This window comes from Aspergillus mulundensis (genome assembly GCF_003369625.1).
Source record: "Aspergillus mulundensis strain DSM 5745 chromosome Unknown scaffold_1, whole genome shotgun sequence".
Taxonomy (NCBI): domain Eukaryota; kingdom Fungi; phylum Ascomycota; class Eurotiomycetes; order Eurotiales; family Aspergillaceae; genus Aspergillus; species Aspergillus mulundensis.
Genome location: NW_020797889.1, coordinates 2,115,012 through 2,133,217, shown reverse-complemented (window position 1 = coordinate 2,133,217; position 18,206 = coordinate 2,115,012). Strand labels below are relative to the sequence as shown.

General features: G+C 39.2%; 6 protein-coding genes across 6 annotated transcripts; 1 reads left to right on the top strand and 5 right to left on the bottom strand.

Moving 5' to 3' along the window:
- Positions 1 to 63: 63 nt before the first annotated feature.
- On the top strand, positions 64 to 976 carry DSM5745_02200 (uncharacterized protein; the record flags this gene model as incomplete). Its single annotated transcript, XM_026744216.1, has 4 exons — positions 64 to 337; positions 398 to 508; positions 570 to 873; positions 904 to 976. 4 exons carry the CDS (start codon positions 64 to 66, stop codon positions 974 to 976), a joined length of 762 nt encoding a protein of 253 aa, XP_026607379.1.
- Positions 977 to 1,716: 740 nt separating this feature from the next.
- On the bottom strand, positions 1,717 to 2,829 carry DSM5745_02199 (uncharacterized protein; the record flags this gene model as incomplete). The annotated part of the gene is made up of 3 exons (XM_026744215.1): positions 1,717 to 1,843; positions 1,897 to 2,172; positions 2,240 to 2,829. The coding sequence occupies 3 exons, from the start codon at positions 2,827 to 2,829 to the stop codon at positions 1,717 to 1,719; spliced, it is 993 nt and encodes a 330-aa protein (XP_026607378.1).
- An 876-nt stretch (positions 2,830 to 3,705) lies between these two features.
- DSM5745_02198 (YagE family protein) lies at positions 3,706 to 5,306 on the bottom strand (the record flags this gene model as incomplete). Its single annotated transcript, XM_026744214.1, has 2 exons — positions 3,706 to 3,782; positions 3,836 to 5,306. 2 exons carry the CDS (start codon positions 5,304 to 5,306, stop codon positions 3,706 to 3,708), a joined length of 1,548 nt encoding a protein of 515 aa, XP_026607377.1.
- Positions 5,307 to 5,783: 477 nt separating this feature from the next.
- Positions 5,784 to 6,808, bottom strand: DSM5745_02197 (uncharacterized protein; the record flags this gene model as incomplete). Its single annotated transcript, XM_026744213.1, has 2 exons — positions 5,784 to 6,321; positions 6,378 to 6,808. The coding sequence occupies 2 exons, from the start codon at positions 6,806 to 6,808 to the stop codon at positions 5,784 to 5,786; spliced, it is 969 nt and encodes a 322-aa protein (XP_026607376.1).
- A 512-nt stretch (positions 6,809 to 7,320) lies between these two features.
- DSM5745_02196 (CTD kinase subunit gamma) lies at positions 7,321 to 8,100 on the bottom strand (the record flags this gene model as incomplete). The annotated part of the gene is made up of 2 exons (XM_026744212.1): positions 7,321 to 7,884; positions 7,942 to 8,100. The coding sequence occupies 2 exons, from the start codon at positions 8,098 to 8,100 to the stop codon at positions 7,321 to 7,323; spliced, it is 723 nt and encodes a 240-aa protein (XP_026607375.1).
- Positions 8,101 to 8,466: 366 nt separating this feature from the next.
- Positions 8,467 to 11,407, bottom strand: DSM5745_02195 (chloride channel protein; the record flags this gene model as incomplete). The annotated part of the gene is made up of 7 exons (XM_026744211.1): positions 8,467 to 9,945; positions 10,001 to 10,092; positions 10,146 to 10,260; positions 10,311 to 10,463; positions 10,520 to 10,623; positions 10,676 to 11,214; positions 11,271 to 11,407. 7 exons carry the CDS (start codon positions 11,405 to 11,407, stop codon positions 8,467 to 8,469), a joined length of 2,619 nt encoding a protein of 872 aa, XP_026607374.1.
- Between the last annotated feature and the right edge of the window lie 6,799 nt (positions 11,408 to 18,206).

Below are 18,206 nucleotides of genomic sequence, written 5' to 3'. Positions count from 1 at the left end.
GGCTGCACCTTCCCAACTACACTTCAACACTCTACATGCAGCCAACTCACAGAACCATCAATCATGTCTTTCTTATTCATAGATAACAGTGCGTTCATTGACCGCGCAACAAGAAAGCGAATTCGCACCCACGCCGCGACAGGGAAGAATGCCAACAGGACTCTAACGCGGTCATCCAAGAGCAAAGGCAACAACGTGACTCCATTTCGCGTTCCTGAAGCTATTAGGAGAGAACAGAGAAATGAGACAGCTAATGGGGAGGTCGCCCGGCCAGTTACTGATGGACTGGTGTTTCCGATACCCGTGCCGGAGACATCCAAGGGCTTAGTTCGAGAAGGTGTGCACTTAGGCCACCACTCTGGACAAAACTATAGGAGCTGACATGTTTCTCTTGAAGCACTGTTTTTCTTCAGCGGTATACGATACAATCCTGAGCTTGATGGCGCCTTGGAGAACCCCGACCACATGGGGTCCGTCTGGGTGCGGTATTTCTTTATCGACGAGGCTTGTGCGTGCCCGACCATATCATTACCCCCCATACATGATTGAGCATGCTGATCATGTGCTAGACTTCCACTGCTCTGTAGCCACATCGATCCTGTGCTCTCAGAACCTTGTCCGTGAGACGACCCAAGGAATGCGCCATATTGCACGCACCTACCGCATCGTCCAAAAAAGACTCATGAGCCAGGAGGAGGCGACGTCGGATATGACTATGGCGATACTTGTGGCCATGTCCCAGTATGAGCGGTTGCAGGGTCAGTATGCGCGGGGTTATGTCCATCTCCAGGGCCTCCGGCGGATGGTTGAGTTACGTGGGGGCATCAAGCAGTTTGATAGTGATAATTGTGGGGTTATTCAGAAAGTCCTAAGGTGTGTCTTTGAATACTTTGCACTGTCTAGGGATTCGCTAATGATACAGGGGCGATTTGGAATTCGCTTTACAACTTGGTTCAAGGACTTTGTTTGGCGTTGAGGGCATCGAGTTTCTCCGCCTATGCACAGGCGTGTATATTCATGATGGAAATATAGAAGACAGATTTACGGACCCGAAGGTAAATTTACTCTTGCAAATGAGCCTGCGGGCCAATTTATGGACGATCTTCTCGGAGATGAGAAGACTTGCCATGCTGCTCAACAATGCCGGTGCCGGGCACAGGCAGAAGCTGGGTGCCGTTGAGTTTCACAACACCATCATGCTCCTGGGCTTTCGTCTCCTACATATCAGCCCGTTATATGTTGGTACGGATTCTGACACATGTCCGAATTTGAGTATGAGCATTCTCGAGGAAGCAGTCCACTTGGGCCTGATTGCGTTCTTGGTAACATTTCTACGAGGATTGGACCATCGTATCGCTGACAAGCCGCTTGTCTCAAGTCGCCTTCGATTTGCTATCCAAAAGCTTTCGTCAGCTATAGAAAGAGGGACGAAAAACGAGTCTATGCAAAGGGTTCTTCTCTGGATGCTCTTCATTGGGGCGGTGGTAGTGTTCAAACGTTCGGACGATGAGTGGCTGATACCAACAACCGACACTACAATGAAAGCCCTCGGACTCTCTGCCTGGGACGAGGTTGAGAGGGCACTGGTCGGGTTTCCATGGGTGCACGCAATACACGATAGAGCTGGCATGGTACTCTGTTCCACGCAGAAGTTTCTCGAATTCTCGGCCCAACCGGATCGTTTCCCCTAAGCTAACAGATACAACAACTAAAGAACTAGTTCTGCAACGCTTTTTGCACACATCCCGGTTCGACAGCTTCGAGTTCTTCCACAATGAGGGCCCATAGATGCTCCTGCCACTTCTTGGCCTCCTCATCCTTCGCCCAGACAGGCACTTTGTCCCTGTAAAGCTCATTAGCATGGATCGATAATGCTTAGCATGTATGGCGACTCACTCTCTAATCTCGCAGTTGGAAGTGAAGGTGCCATGGCTATCCTTTCCCAGTACAGCGCCGGCCAGTAGCGTCCGGCTCCCGTCCTCCGCGGTCCGTCCATATAGCACATGCTGATCGACGATCGACTGCTTTACGGCAGGGGGGCAGTTCCGGACCAGCTCAGTCTTGCAAAGTCCCGGGCAGACGGCATTAATGACCACCTTCCCTTGCTCAACAGGCAGTCGAGCCGCCAGCTCGCGAACAGTGAGGCTATCCATAAGCTTGGATATGGGGTATCTTTCCGCACAGCCAAGGTTAGCTAGGCACAGGCTATGAGGAATTGGACGTGTAAAGGAGAACATACGTAGCCATCAACTCCTCAACAGGCAGCGCATCCATCCTTACAAACGGATCCTCTTTGATCTCCTCCCACTTGTCACGCGCATCCCACCCAATACCAGACGTCACAATTGACAAACGCGGCAAAATTCCATACTCCTCCGCACTCCCCTTCAACTTCGGCAGCAACAACATAGCCAGGAGGAACGTACTCAGCACATTCACCGTGAGAGTCAGATTATGTCCCTCAGCCCTGGTCTGCTCCGGCGTCGCCACAGCCGCATTCTCAATCACCGCATCAATCCGGTCAAGTTCCGCAATTGCGCGCTTCGCAAAAGCCTTGACGGAGGTGTAGCTGCTCAGGTCAAGAGGCCAGACCTCCGCGATATCAGTGGTGCCAGTGGCCTCGTCGATTTTCCGCTTTGCGGCTTCGCCTGTATCGATCCTGCGCACGGCTAAGATCACTTTCTTTGCGCCGAGGCGGACGAAGTGCTTTGCCGCTTCGAACCCCAGACCCGTGTTTGCGCCGGTCACGATGTAGGTCTTTCCCGCGGTGGACTCCTCCGTTGCGAGGATGGGGAGGTTGCGTGGTTGGGTTGGGACTTCGGCGGACATCTTGCTAGGATTTGAAGCTGGTTGAAGTGAAAAAAAAAAATTGTAGTAAACTGATTTGGTTGTTTTCTGGCTTTGAATTGTTAACTGATGATGTGGGTGAGATTGAGCAAAGACAGCATAGCACCACACCCCTCTTTATACCCGGATTCTGTCCTACCAACCTCAATCCCAAGCCGGCGTTTACGGACAAGACAGCAATCAATCTCCAATATCACCATTATCTCCGAGGTTAATGTCAGTTCAAACTCTTCGCTATGCCCATTGTTGTCCCACTGTGATGCCATGGATGGGCAATGCCAATACCAGGGCCGATGTACATAGTATGTCCCAGCCAATCAGAGAGGGTTTTCCTAATTAGGATAGTACAAAATGTGGGGTTCGAGTATGGACCCACACTCATAGATTGGCCTCACTGCCACTCAGATGACGGATTACGGATGAGACGATTAATTCGGTCAAGTCATCTTCGGCTCTGGAGGTAAGGCAAGGAAGTAAGATTCTTACCGCCGAGTTGAATGTTTGCCAAACGATAGGTGTGCACTGTGTACGTTCTTTTCGTAAGACTACTGTTACAATTGGTCCGGTTGGGGATGAGCTCGTGACGTTGTTGTCTGCGCTAGGTTACATAAGGTTCTATATCAATTGGGGGGAGATACAAGAAGCTATCCGTACTATCGTGCGGTAGTAATCATCTAAAAGTAGTTTTTGATGGCATCCAATATGAATTCTAGCCAACCGCAGACGGTTGATTAGGCTGTATTCGACCATGCCGAGGACCGCTGAGTAAATCTATATATACAGTAGCAAGGAACGGAGTGCAAACGACCCCCCAAACTCCGACGCCTGTACAGAGTTGCAGAATGGTACATGCTGCGTCTATTCGACACCAGCGTACAGATCAACAACGATGTTGATGGCGGCCACGAGGATCTCAGCGGCGATGAGGACGATAACTACATTGAATTAGTAAGTTGAGAGAGTGTTGATACTAGGGCCTCAAACGTACCTATCCACTCGAGATACTCACCATGACGGTGAGTTAATTGATCTTTCAGCACAGCAAGAAGATCCGCTATCACATCCAACCGCTCAGTCAAAAGGCTCACGCGCTGGTCCATTTCCAAGTAACTCCGAACAGCCTGGTATACAGGTTCTAACTGTGGTTCAGCCCACATCAACTCGGGGCTATCCAACACCGAACCTTGAAGGTGGATATTGATACGAAGGATAAATAGTTCTCCGACTTGCATGTTGATTTGCCGTCTTGAGAGGTTGACGCTTCCAGTCTGAGCAATCTGAGCCGGTAATGGTGCGGTATTTGAGATGGTTTCAGAGACAAGGTCTTCGAAGAGAGACGTTTTCACTGACTGGGCCAGAGCATGTGAGATGGCGAGCTTGATCATATAGTTTCGGGGGTCGCGCAGCGAAATGAAATCGTTGTATATTCGGGCTTGGTATTCGCGAGCATAGTAAAAGTTAAAGTTTTCCACCTGGGTATCTTCTGGGCTCAGAATTGAGGTTGCAAATTTTGAGATATCCGACAAAAATCGCGATTCTTGCGCCGGCGACATGCCCCATATGACTACGGTGCCATAATCGAAAAGGAACACTTCCGGTGCGTGAATGGTGGTGTCGATATCCGGGGCATTATCAAGCACCGAGGATTCGGTTGCATTTTGCGAGTGAGATTTATCATGCAGATCGATAAGCTCCTCTCTCCGGTTGACAAAGTTATCATTCACTTCCACCGCACTATCCGAAAACCTTCTTTCCCTAGGCATCCGATCGACCGTGTGAGCATTCTCCGTATCTACATCATTCGAAAGGTTCCCAGCTTTCTGTTTCTCTTCGTGCTGGTAATCGAACCGCGAGTAGACGCACTCGTCAAACAACTTGGGATTGGCACCGCGGGTTTTGGACCGTGACTTCAGGAACTTGAATACCCCATCTAGACGATAAGAATTGGCCGTGCAGTACGCCGTTACCCGAGGTAGCCTATCCCTGTCTGCCTTCCCTAGCTTCGCCGCAAGGCTTCGAGCTGCAGGTTCCTTGATCCGCGCAATCTGTCGGTATACGTCTGAAGGAGAGGTTTCCTCATCATCGACAAGTTCTTCCTCGGTTATAGGGTCTGGTAAAAGCTTCAACTTCTGCGCAGTCTTTGTTGTTCTCTGCGGGCCAATTTTCGAGGCCGGATACGACGAGGCAATTGTGCCCGGAGCTCCATGGCTGTTGCGACGGCGAAGCTTGCTATTCAGGGCTGAGAGCCCAGTCGGTCGTGAGCTGGCGAGTGAAGAAGGCCCAGATGTCAAGGGCTTAAATTTAGGGTCCGCAGAAGCTGAATCGTGATATGTACTGACTGTCGTGAGGGGATTGAACGTCACTGTTCGGGGAGGCCGGCTCCCTCGCGGTGACGTATTTGAGGATGCAGGATGGTGGTGTTGAGGGAGGAGAGGGGAAGATTCGGTAGCGGACGCCATTTTATACCAAGCGCATCTGGTTTAGGACTCGGACATGCCAGACGAATGGACTGAGGACTGGGTTGAGAGGGTTGGGAGGCAGAATTTGGCGATTGTTGAAAGCTGGGCGGATGAAAGAAGGAGCTCCAGCTTTTTGCACGTGCGGCCACCCGCAAATCGGACGCAATCTACAGCACCGTTAGTTCTTACGCTGCCAAATAATTAGAACACCGTTAGTAGTACGAGTCTGTATTAAGCTTATATTTCTTCCAGGTTAGACTAATAATATAGACTTGATAAAAAGAAAAACTGTAGATAAAAAGGAAGCATGCTTGATGCTCGCAATCTATACATGCATATTGCCGTTATGATCATCGCATCTATCAAAACTCTAAACGCCCAACAACTGCAATATTAAATCCCAATCATATACAGCCCGAGAGGTGGAAATACCCAATGCAATTCAACAGTAAACCGTATCCCTGTAAATTCAGTGCTTTACTTGCGCACGAAGCCCTTCTTTCCACTACTGACCATTCTCATGCCATTGACGTGCCCAGTGCTGCGAGCTTGCTTCAGCCATGCTTCCCTCGCACCCTTTCCTGTCTTTGACGCCTTCGGGGCGAGCGCTGTGCTTGGCTGCTTTCGCGAGCTCTCACTATCCAGCACACGGATAGCGACATCGCCCATTCGCATATCCTTCGGGGCCTTCTCCTTCTTCTCAAGGAATCTGAGCTTGGTTGGCTTCTTCTGGGAGAAAACTTCGGTCTCCGGTGGAGGTGTCGGTGGCCGGACGTCAGGTACTGCATTTAGAATATCGTCGGGAAGGAGAGCGGGGAGTGCCGGGCGTCGAGCGTCTTGTGTAAGTGATCCTTGCAGTGTTGCTGAGCTCTCGGATAACATGTCATCTGCAGGAGTTCCAGCTCCTGGCGCAGTTTGGGATGTAGGTGCTTCCTTTCTTTTAGCCGAAGCTTTGGCCTGCTGCTTGCGGGTTTCGTCCAATTGCCGCCTCTTTTCTCGCTTTGCTTGCTCCTCTCTGTTACGCGGTTAGTGACAAGAATGAGATGAGGCAAAGGGCCCAATAATACACACATTCTTCTCGCCTCCTCCCGTTTCCTAGCTTCTAGCTTCATTTTAGACAACTGTGCAGAGTTGTCCACTGTCTCTGGGGCCTCATCATCGCTGCTGTCCTCCTCATCATTCTGCTCCTGCTGCGCATCGACCGGGGCCTCAGGCTCCGCGACCTGCGGTACTTCAGGCTCTTCGCTGTCAAATCGGAAATGTTTCTTAGGTGCTGTCTCCTCTTTCTTGTCTTCTTTTCTATCCTCCTTCACTACTTCTTCGGTTGCTTTTATACTGCTCCTCTTTCTTCGCTTGTTGCCCTGGGTCTCTGGGCTTGTAGCAGACGACGCGTTTTCCAACTCCGACTTGCGCTTCCCCTTCAACTCTGGTGTTCCGTTGACTGTCGCATCCTCAACTGGCAGACGCGCCTGGAATTGTGCTGATCGGCGGGTGGTGACCATTTTCGAATTTAATGCGGGAACTGTCCTTTTCGATTCGGTGGTGGGGGTTTTTGAGTCGCTCTTCGAATTTTGTTCAGGAAATAGAATGCCCTTTGCCGCAGTGACAATCTGCGACAACATAGAGGGGACGACGAGCAAAAATGTTGTTGCGCTTGAAGTCGGCGTCGGCGTCGGACCAAAAAGATTTATGAAAATATGTCGGGGACTCGTTTTTCCGGTGGGCCAAGTCCGTACATACCTAATCTATAGAGCTGTGCTAGTCTCTACGTCATGAAGAATTTGTCATTTCTGGATAATTGATTAAATAAAACATTTGTTGAAGAGTCCTTCAAAATCGAGAGCTTGCCGGAGTCCTGCGCCGTGGTTGTGGTTGGATATCTTTTATACAGTGCAAAAACATATATATCGTCATGGTATCTCAAACATATCCCTAAGATCGAAATCATCCCATGCTCCATGAACGCCGGTTATCCTCGATACCCTTCAAGTCCCAAGGTACGCCAGGTGCAGATTCAAACAGCATTGATCATCCCATTCCGTTCCATCAGCTCTTCATGGGCAGCCGTGAAATCATCCTCGCCAATGTCACTGGTTTCATCCCAGAACTTCCTATGTTCATCGCTGTCATCCCCTCGGACAGTCCACATACTCTCTCGTAGTCTTTTATTGCGCTCACGATCCTCTTCGATTCGCTGTTCGATCTGTCTTTTGTCCACACGGATGCCATTGGCCCTTGGACCTCGCGGTGTCCCTGTCTTCGACTTCGAGCCCGCTTCTTCTTCCTCATCAGCTTCCAAGTCGAGATGTGCTGGGTGTGTTTCTCTATCCTTCAGGCCCGCGTGAATCTCGGCCACCGTTTCAGCGGAGAGCACATCTTTGGCTTGGAGACCACTCAGGACGCGGCGGACGTGCTTTACATTGGCGGCACCAGAGCCGTCTGCTGGCGCAACGCAGTCGACAACCCGGAGGATATCTCGCTGTATCATGCGGACGTAGGGGACGTGGTCTTCCTTAGCGGCCATTTCGCAGAATTGTTCGATGAAATATAAGATATTGGCTCGATTGTTCATGTTATTCTAGAGGTTCCCGAGTCAGTCTAGCTCGCGCACGTCTTTGGTTGAACGGCCTCTTACCCGCTCGAGCTGCTCTAGAATGCAGGAGTGGAGATCTTCATCCATATCGCGGTATTTGAGCGCATAATGCGCGGCTTTCTGGGATGACGTGATCGATGCATTGAGATGTTGTAGCTGCGATGTAAAGCGCATGCGCACCTCAAACGGATCCGCCATCATTTTGTGTCAAATTCCCGCCTCTGCGGTTCGAAGGTGATCTTGATCATTTACTTTTGAGGGAGTCCGGAGAAAACGGTCATTGGGCGGTGAGCTATGTGCCGGCAGAATATGTGGGGCTGGTGATTAATACGGCGGTATAGTTTCGAAGTATACTGTATCCATGGATGTGGATGTGTCAAAAGATGCAAACATTAGGAATATATGGACGAAAATGATATTGTGACGTGGATGAAAATATCTAGTTGAAAGCTAATCTACCTAACGAAGCGAACACCTAAATTTGTTCTATGTCCGAGATCCAAAACCGACGCCAACTGCTAACTTCCAGATATATAAGATTAATGGTAGTAAAGATCAGTCAGTGCACTAAAGTGAGGGTCGCCGATCCAAGGGAGTCAGCGGGGGAACAATGCTGGAAGCATCATCGCCTTGAAGTAGCCCAATCTCTTCAGCAGTGTCGGCCTCCCCTAGAGGGTCACTAGCCCACTCGTTTTTACGAGATGCAGGATCATTAATAACAAACCAAACATCCTTTTTCGTAAGTAGTCCCTGAAGAATACCCTTGTTCACAAATAGAACGTAGCGAAGCCCGAGTCTCTGAAACATTCGGAGCACAATAAGAAACGTTGTGCCGCTGTTTAGAGTGATAGGTGTTTGGTCCATCCAGGGTCGAAGGTCAAGGGTGTCCATCGGATCTGCGAATGGTTGATGCGCAAAGAAGGCCTGGGTCGCATTATGGAGCTCCTCTCCGGACGGAGATGTTGGGTTCTTCAAGGCGAAAGAAAGTTCGTTACGGGAAACGTAACCGAGGAGAACGGGATTTGAGGCTTCAGTAACGACAGGGAATCCTCGGTATGAGGTAGTCTGCAGAAGGTTGCGAAGAGACCCCACTGTATGGCCAACGGCGGTAAGAATAGTAATGTCGTCCGCCTTTGTCATGACTGTATGAGCAGGGACGTCGGGAGGAGTGGTATCATCACGGTGGTCAAGGAATGGGTACTCATTGAGCTGAATCCAAGATTCATAGATACCGCGCTTGCCAAAGATATCTCCGCACCATTTGGACAGCATGACTGCAATCATGATGGGGATGACGTAGGTAAGGGCGCCTGTGAGTTCAAACATGATGACAACAATTGAGACGGTCATTCTTGTAGCGCCGCCAAGGGCTGAAGCTGCTCCGACAATCGCATAGAGCCCCGGAGTCACACAAGGAATGTCGGGCTCACAATTACCAAAGAGAAAAAAGCCTGGGTAGGAGTCCTGCCATATTTTGAAAGCGGTACCGAGAGCGCGTCCATATAAAGCACCAATTGCAAACGACGGAAGGATAATACCGGCAGGAATGTCCAGTCCAAATGTCATCGTTGCGAGGAAAAAGCCCAGGACAGCAGCTACCAGTAGAAGAGCTACCGTACCGGCTGACGCTGCCCCAGTTTTGCACAGGCCGAAAGGATCAGGGTTTCCTGTACTGCACTCGGCGAATAAAGAGTGGACAAGTTCCGAGTTTTGGGCTCTCATGAAGATATTAGGGTAGTTTATCAGGGCGCTGAGAAGAGACACAATCACAACTTCGATGATTGGACGGGAAAAACTTCGCGTTCGCCGCCATTTCGCAACCCGCATATTCAGCCGGATGAGGAACGCCCCGTAAAGACCGCCCACAATACCAAGAATGATAAATGGTATCATTTCAAAACGGTGCCATCCTCTGGTGTACTTGACTTCATAGAGAGCGATGTTCCCAGTGCGAAAGGGATCCAGCGCTTGAAGAGTAACTGTTGCTACCATGGCGCAGACAAAGCTTTGCCACATTGCCTTGTCAGGGAAGTAATACGACAATTGCTAAAATACTGTATCAGACAGGTGTAAAGGAGGGTCCGCGAATGGGCGCTCATACCTCCAGACTGAACAGGACGCCACCAATTGGCGCCCCGAACGCAACAGATATGCCTGCGGCGGCCGCCGCGGAGAGTACCTCTCGTTTTCGCGCTATCAATGTCAACTGCTGTCTGAAGATTGGGCGATGAGTAAGGCATAGGCACCTTCATTGCTGTTCAGACTATCGAAAGTCTTCATTATGACGCTGGCACAGCAGCATGCGACGTGGACAAGCGGACCTTCTTTGCCCAGCCACATGCCGGATGCGACGGACAGACACTTGGAGAATGGTCAGCTCCGATATGCCTGATTATGTGAAGACAACATACCAAACCCAAGGACTTGATCGCAAGGGTCCAAGGTCCCATGAAATGCTTTATGATGAAGCCACCCAAGACTGTCTTGATCTCAGGTATCCCGCTATGTCTCGCATAAATCGCATAGTTTCTGACCAACATGCAAGCGCAAACGGCGAAAAGTACCTAGCCCCTGCGTTAGATATCGACAGCGAAGGATGAGCCGCGAAAGAGGTACAAACAGAGTAGAGTGTATAAAATATATACTCGACTGCGTAAGCCCCAGCCGATGATCTAGCCCCAGTAGCTTTCCCCCATGGAGTCCAGTCCATACAATTGGAAGGGTCTTAGCAGGTCAGTAGCGCAAGTCAAGAATTCTCGAGACATTGATAACTCACCTTCTTCGTGACCCCAGCAGCAAAAGCTACGGTTCAGGTAGAACTTTCCTCCTCCTGGACCATTCTTGCAATACCCAGCTTTGATGTCCCCCAGCCAGTCTCCAACGATGTCGATAGATGCAGCGATAATCCCAACTGATATTCCCGTTGCGATCAGGACTAACCAAACATTACTGGCATCGAAAAGCTTGCGAGCATAACCAAGCATTCCTTGCCCACTCGCTGACAGAAGTCGCTTTCTTTGTCGCTCCTTAGTGTACTCAAATATCCAATCGATAGCAGTAAAGTCATCGTAGCCAACCCGTCGCCCTGGACCTTCTACGTACCAATCCAACAGGCCCCCTTCCTTTTGTATATTGTAGTTCCCATTTCGCTGAGAACTCTCGCCGACCGGCTGCGAATCATCTTCCGTGGAGGGTACGTTTCTGGATGCCGCGCGGCTGAAACTTGAATGTCCGTTGGACTCGCTCGTAAAGATATTGGACAGACTTGACAGACTAAAACCAGACCGCTGCTTATGCTTGCGCTTGAATGAAATGCTAAAGATTTCCAAGTATCAGCCTGCAGCCAGAATATGTAGTGTCCTACTACTTACGGCTGACGAAGATCACCAGTCAGAGGATCACGCCCATACTGCGAAAGACTGCTGCCACGAAGCCGCGGGAGTGGATGACTGTTGCTACTTGAGCCGCTGGAAGGTTGGGAGGCCTCAAAGCCCGGCCCAGAATCCATTATCGGTATGGCAGATCATATGGATATTTCAGAATACATGCGATGATGACCATGGCGGGTGTCCTGGGAGACACTCAAGTTCCGGACATCTATCTACCTCGCACTGAATGATCGGAGTTGTTGCGGGTCTCCGCGCTTAAGTAAAGGCGGTGAGCTACATAGGTCCCGTTATTTCTAGGGCGCAAGCTTTAATGCCAGGAGTAATACGCGAGGCTAGAACAAAGTTTATCCTGCTTAAAATATTAAAAATACTACTATTAATAGCCTATTTAATATTTAATACTTTTATTAATAGCCTGTTTTAAATAGTAATACTTTTTTTAATAGCCATAATAATAATAAATTTAATAAAAATGTTTAAAAAATAATAAAAAAATAAATTATATAAATAATATATAACCTACTTATATAAACCTATAATTTATAAACCCTTAATTTTTTAAATTTTTTTTATTATAATAGCTAACACTAAAAATAATAATAATATTATTTTTTTTACTTACTTACCTATTTTTTTACTAACCTAGCTACTAGTAGCCTATATTACTAATATAATAAATTATTTAAGCTATAAATTAATAGTTTTAAAAAAACTTTATAAATAATTATATTATTTATAACGCGAGCTCGCGCTTTATAAGCTTATTAATAAAAAAAATATAATAAAAAAAATTATAACCTGCCTTATTAACTAAGAAGCTATTATTAGGTAATATATTAGTATATTTATTAAAGGTAATTTAATTTACAGGTATTACGCCCAAGGCTATAAGCTATTTATAAAATATATTATTATACTAGGCTACTTTAGTAATAGTTATATAAACTACTATTAAAATAGTTTAGGTATATAATATATTAATAAACATAAGTTATAGCCCTTATTTACCTATAAGTATATTAGCTAATATATTTAGCTTTTATACCGGGCGACAATAATAATAATAATAATAATAAGATAAAGGAAAAGAAGGAAGAAAAGGCCAAGAAAAATAAAAAAAAAAATAAAAAAAAAAAGGCTAAGGAGGTCGCGGAGGAAAAAAAAATAAAAAAATAAAAAAAAAAAGTGGATATTACTATTTTGCCCATGCATGTTATTTAATTTACCTACCGCCTATACTAGCTTATAATTATAATAATAATAAACTTTAATATTATTATAGCTAGGCTAGCTATTATAACCCGTGTTATAGCCCTTATAGTAAATAACCTTATTAATAAAACTAATTTTAAGGGTGTTAAATATAATAATAATAATAAGTAAATAGTTTTTTTTAATTTATTTTTTTTAGGGCTAGACCCTAGTAATAAAAAAGTTTAAATTTATTATAATTTATTAAGTATAATTAATTATAAATATTATTAAAAATAGCTTGTATAAACCATAGGCAAAGATTTAGTATTTAAAGGTAAGTATTTAATAAAGTATTAATATTATTTTAGTTTATTAACACCTTTTATTTAACTTTAAACTAATAAAATTAATTATTTAATAACTTTAAAAGCCTTACTTAAAGTATGTTATTATAGTTTATAGCCTGTTAATTAAATATTATAGCCTTATTTTATTATTATTTAAGTTATATTTTACTTTTAATAAATAATAAATAGCTATTACCTTATTTATCCCTATAATACTTAAAACTTAACTTTATAATATTAAGCTATATATTAACATGGTTATTTTCTGGGATTAAACCTAATTATATTATTTTTTTAATATATTATTATAAAAAATAATTTATAATTATGTTATTTATTATATTTTTATACTTTATTATAAAATTATTACCCGGCGCGCTAGCCGCGTAGTATATTATAAATTATATTAAAATTATAAGTAATTACTGCTAGCAAGCACTAGCTAAAATATTACTAGTATAAAAGCTAAAGTTATAAATTAAGCGCCCGGAAACTATTTTTATATTACCTAGTAATATAAAAATAATTATAATATAAATTATTAAAAAGTGCCTTTTTGTAAGACCAACAAGTCTCAAAGATCTCTACTAATAATAAAGATATTAACAAAGGAATCTAACTAATAAAAATGGAGTATTTTAAACCCTGTTAAATAATATTAAAAAAGTTACTTAAAAATTTTAAAAAAGGCTGGCCTTAAGGCTACCTTTATAAACCTTTAAGCTATGCTTAAGCTATTTTTAATTAAAAAATAAATATAAGTTTAAATATTTTACACACGGGTTTTTACTTTAGCTTATACTTAGGGCCTATCCTAGCCTTACTTAATTAATAGCTAAAACCTTAAATACTAATAACTTAGTTAAGTTATATAGCCTAATATAATAATAAGGTATATTAAGCCTTGGTAGCCTAAGGCTAAAGCTTAGGTTACTTAAGGTATTAACTTTAGATTAATAGTAAATTAGCTTTAGTAATATTAAATAAAAAAATATTAACTTTAATAATTTTTTTTTTTTTTAATTAAAGGGTTGTCCGCGACCCGCTGTTAAATTAAAAAAAAATAATAATAAAATATTATTATTATTATTAATATTAATACTAAACATAGCTTTATTATTACTATTTTTAACTTTATTAAAGTATTATTTAACATATTAAATTTAGTGTTTTATCCTTATTATTTATAGTGCTTTAAATAAAATATAATATTTATTTATAACTAAAAGGGAAAAGGTGGCGCTTTAATAATACTTGGTATAAAAGTGTAAATTATAACATAATTTATAGTTTTATAAATTTTTAAACTTATTAAACTTTTTACTAAATAAAAAGTTACCCTTTTTTTATTATAACTAAAAAAAAGCCCTTTTAAGCGCTGCCCTGGCTTTTTAGCAAGTAAAAAAAAAGCACCTAGCTATAATTATAGTAATTTAAAATATTTTTATTTTTACCCTTTATACTTTTATAGTGGTATAATTATAAAACCCCTTTAATATAGTATTTTTATTAACTTTAAAAGCCCTTAGTGTTTTTAATTTTTTTTTATCCCTGTTTTTTTTTAGGTTTAAAAACTTTAATTTTAATTAGTTCTTGGGCGGCAATAATAATAGTAACAAGTAATATAACTTATATTTAATAAGTATTTTTAAAATATATAATAAGGTTATAAGTAATAATTTAATAAGTTTTTTTTACTTTAATAGCTACTAACCAGCGGCGCTCCGCTGGTGTTTTACTAAAAATACTAACTTTTAACCTTATAATAACTATTTTATTATTTAACTATAGCCCCCGCGCCTTTTAGCTTGCCTTTTTTTACTTTATTTAGTGTTATACTAGCCTTTGCCCTTATTAATACCCTTACTATAAGTTTTATATTACTACCCCCTTAGGCTTTTTTTTTTTAGTCTTTAGCCTTTTTTTTTATAAGTACTTTTTATTTTTAACTAGTTTGCTGGTAAAATGGCTTTAGTATAAATATTAGCTAATAAAAAATAGGTTTACTTATAATATGCAAAGTATATTTAGGTATATAAAAATAATAAGTTAATTAATAGCCTTAATTATTATATTTATTTAGCTATTAGGCGTAACTACTTTTATTATATTTATATTAAGGGTACTTGCCTCCCCCTGCTATTTTATATAAAAAAAAATATTACCTTTTTATAATATATAAATTTTACTAACTATAATAAATACTTTTATTACTAAGATATGTTTAGTTATTAGGTTAAACTAGTAATAAAGGCTTATAATAAAAAAATAAGCCCCAAGGTCCATGTAATAAAAATATTAGCTTTAGCTATATAAAAGCTTGTTTAGTTTTTTTAGCTTGCTATTAAATAGCCCTTGGCTTATTTTAATAATAGCTAAAATAGCTACTAGTTTACTAATATTTTTTTTTTAAAAAACAGGCCTGTCACGCCTTTTTTTTTAAAAAATACTAAATAAAAAAAAAGGTGTTTATAAAGGCCCTTGCTCCTGCTCCTAATATTAAATAATAGTTTCTTATTATGGCCTTTACCACCTAGCTAGTTATTATTTTTTTTTTTTTAAAAAAAATAAGAGATTTTTTTAACACTTTAACTTTAATATAAACGTAGTTTTTTATTCTAAATTATAATTTAAAATAAGTTTTAATACCAAGCTGGCGGCGTTCTAGCTATAGTTTATTAAACCTTAAAATCCTATAAAAAAATAAAAAAGGTAATTACTTTACTTATAGCCTTAGGTATAATTTTAAAACCTTATAAAATAAAAAATCTTGCACCCCTTTTTAATATTATAAGTAACTAATAATAATTAAATAGTGGTTTAATAATTTTTTAATAATACTAGCGGTTTATTAAACCTTAAAACCTAATAAAAAAAAAAAATATTTAACTTAGTAAGGTTATTACCTTTTTTTTTTAAACTAGTAGTAAACTAGTATTATTATAGCTAGTTTTTTATAATTTACCAGGGCTTCCTGTGCGTGCTTAAAATTAAAAAATAGTTTTTATAAATTTTTATAGCTAGGCCAGCCCTTTTACTTAATAAAAAATTTATTATATTTATAAATTTATTATTTTTTAAGAATAGCCTTAACTTTTTATTTTTTTTTTTTATTAACTAACTTTATGGTTAGTAGTTACTTTTTTTCCCCCTTAGGCTTATCTTGCTATATAAATAGCTTTAAAAAAAAATATAAAATACTAAATAAATTTTTAACTAACTATACGTACTAGTAAGCTGGAGCTAATATACCTACTTTTTAATAATAAATTTAATTTTAAAGGGTTTATTATACTTTAGGTTAAGTTTTTTATTTAAATATATTAATTTAATATTTTTTAAAAATATTAAAATATTATTTTTAACCTTAAATTTTACTAGATAATATTTTTAATTATAGTAAAGTGCTTGCTTTTTCTAGGCCTTATTTATATAATCCTATAAATTTTTATAAAGCTATTTTAAATAATATAAGTGCTTTTTAATAAAAAGATAAAATATTAATTTCCCTAGGTTTTTAAGCCTAGGAATTACTAGTTCTTATTTATAGCTTGTTATAAGTAAAGTATAGCTAGTTAAATTATTTTTTAAGTTATTATAGGTAAAGCGTGCTAGTAGTAAGTATAATACTTAATTATTTTACTAGTGGTTATAATATATATATAAATATACCTTAAATATTTAGTTTTAGCACTTGGTTTAACTATTTAATTAAAAATAATATACTATATTAAGTTGTTGCTTAATATATAGTGCTTAATAAAAGGCTATTTAATACTTTAAAATAAAAAATAAATCTTAATTTATTATTATGCTCCGGGGCGACCCTATATTATATATAATTTTTTTAATAAATAGGTTAGCTAATTTTTCCGCAGTAATTTTATTAGTAATAAAAAAATATTTTACTTTTTTATTAAACTAATTTATAATTACTAAAATTATGTTATAAACGCGCCCTTTATATTTTAATAAAAATAGGCTAATAATAAAGTTTATAAAAATATTTTTTTATAATATATTTAATATTAAAAAARATATTAAACTCCCCTAAGGTAACTACCTTAAAACCTTAAATTTTTAGTATAAGGAATATTTTTTAATATATACATGTGTATTCTTATTAAGCTTTTTTTACTAAAACTTGCGGGTAAGTAGTTTAATAGTTTTTTTATAGCTAAAGTAGCCTATATAAGGATTATTATAATATTATTTTATAATCTTATATTGCAACGCGGGCACGGGAGGTATATAAATAATATTTTTATAAAAAAAAAGTTTTTTTTTCTCGCGTTATTTAATAATAAAAAAGGCCTATTTTAAATTAATAGGAATTATACCTTTAAGTTATTATTATAATTAGCCTGCAAGAGTGTTTTTTTATTAGGCTATAATTAATTATTACTAAAGGGTATTTATAACTAGTTTAGTAATTTTTTTTTTATTTACTACCTTTATAATAAATATTTTAAGGCTTAAAAGTTTTAGGTACTTATAAGCTTAATTACGCGGAGGGATAGCTAGGTTTTTTAATACTATTTTAGTAATGGTTTATTAAGGGGATAAACTTAACTTTTTTTATAAAATAAGGAGTATTTTAACTTAATACTTTTTATTTTTTATTATATAATTTAATTATTATAATAGTGTATTTACTAAATTATACTTACCTAGCTTATACTTAATTTTAAAATTATAAGCCGCGAGTAATTCCGCCTATTATACCTACTTTTAATTTAAAACCTTTATTATAAAAAAATAGTGTAGGTTATTATAATTACACTACATGTGTATAAAATGTAAAAAGTTTTTAAGATAGTAATATTACTTTTTAAAACACTTAATTACTGCAAGTAGTTTTTAATTATAAACCTTATAATAAAGCTTTAATTTATATAGCTAATAAAAATAAAAGGCCACAGGGCGCTATTAATCTTGTTTTTTTTATTAGGTAACTTTTTTTACTTTAGCTATGTAATAATTTTAGTAATAATAAACCCTAATATATTAGTAATAATAAGAATCTTTTTTTTAAAATTAAAGTGCTGCAGTACTAGCGGCCTGGTAAAGTTTAATTTAATTTTTTTAAATATATTTTTTATATTAATAAAAAATAAAAAAGGCCCACTTTTATATTTTTTTACTATCTTTACCAAAAGCTAGGTTATTAAACGCGTTACTTTAGCGTAACTAAAAATAAAATATTAAAAATAGTTTATAAAGCCTAAAAAAACCTATAACTTATAAAATAATATTAATTCTAGTTAATTAATAATAATTTAGCTGCGGTTTAAATTAATAAATATTTTTTTTTATTTAATAATAAAGCCTAAAAACTTTACCTTTTTTTTATAAAAACTATATTTTAATAATTTTG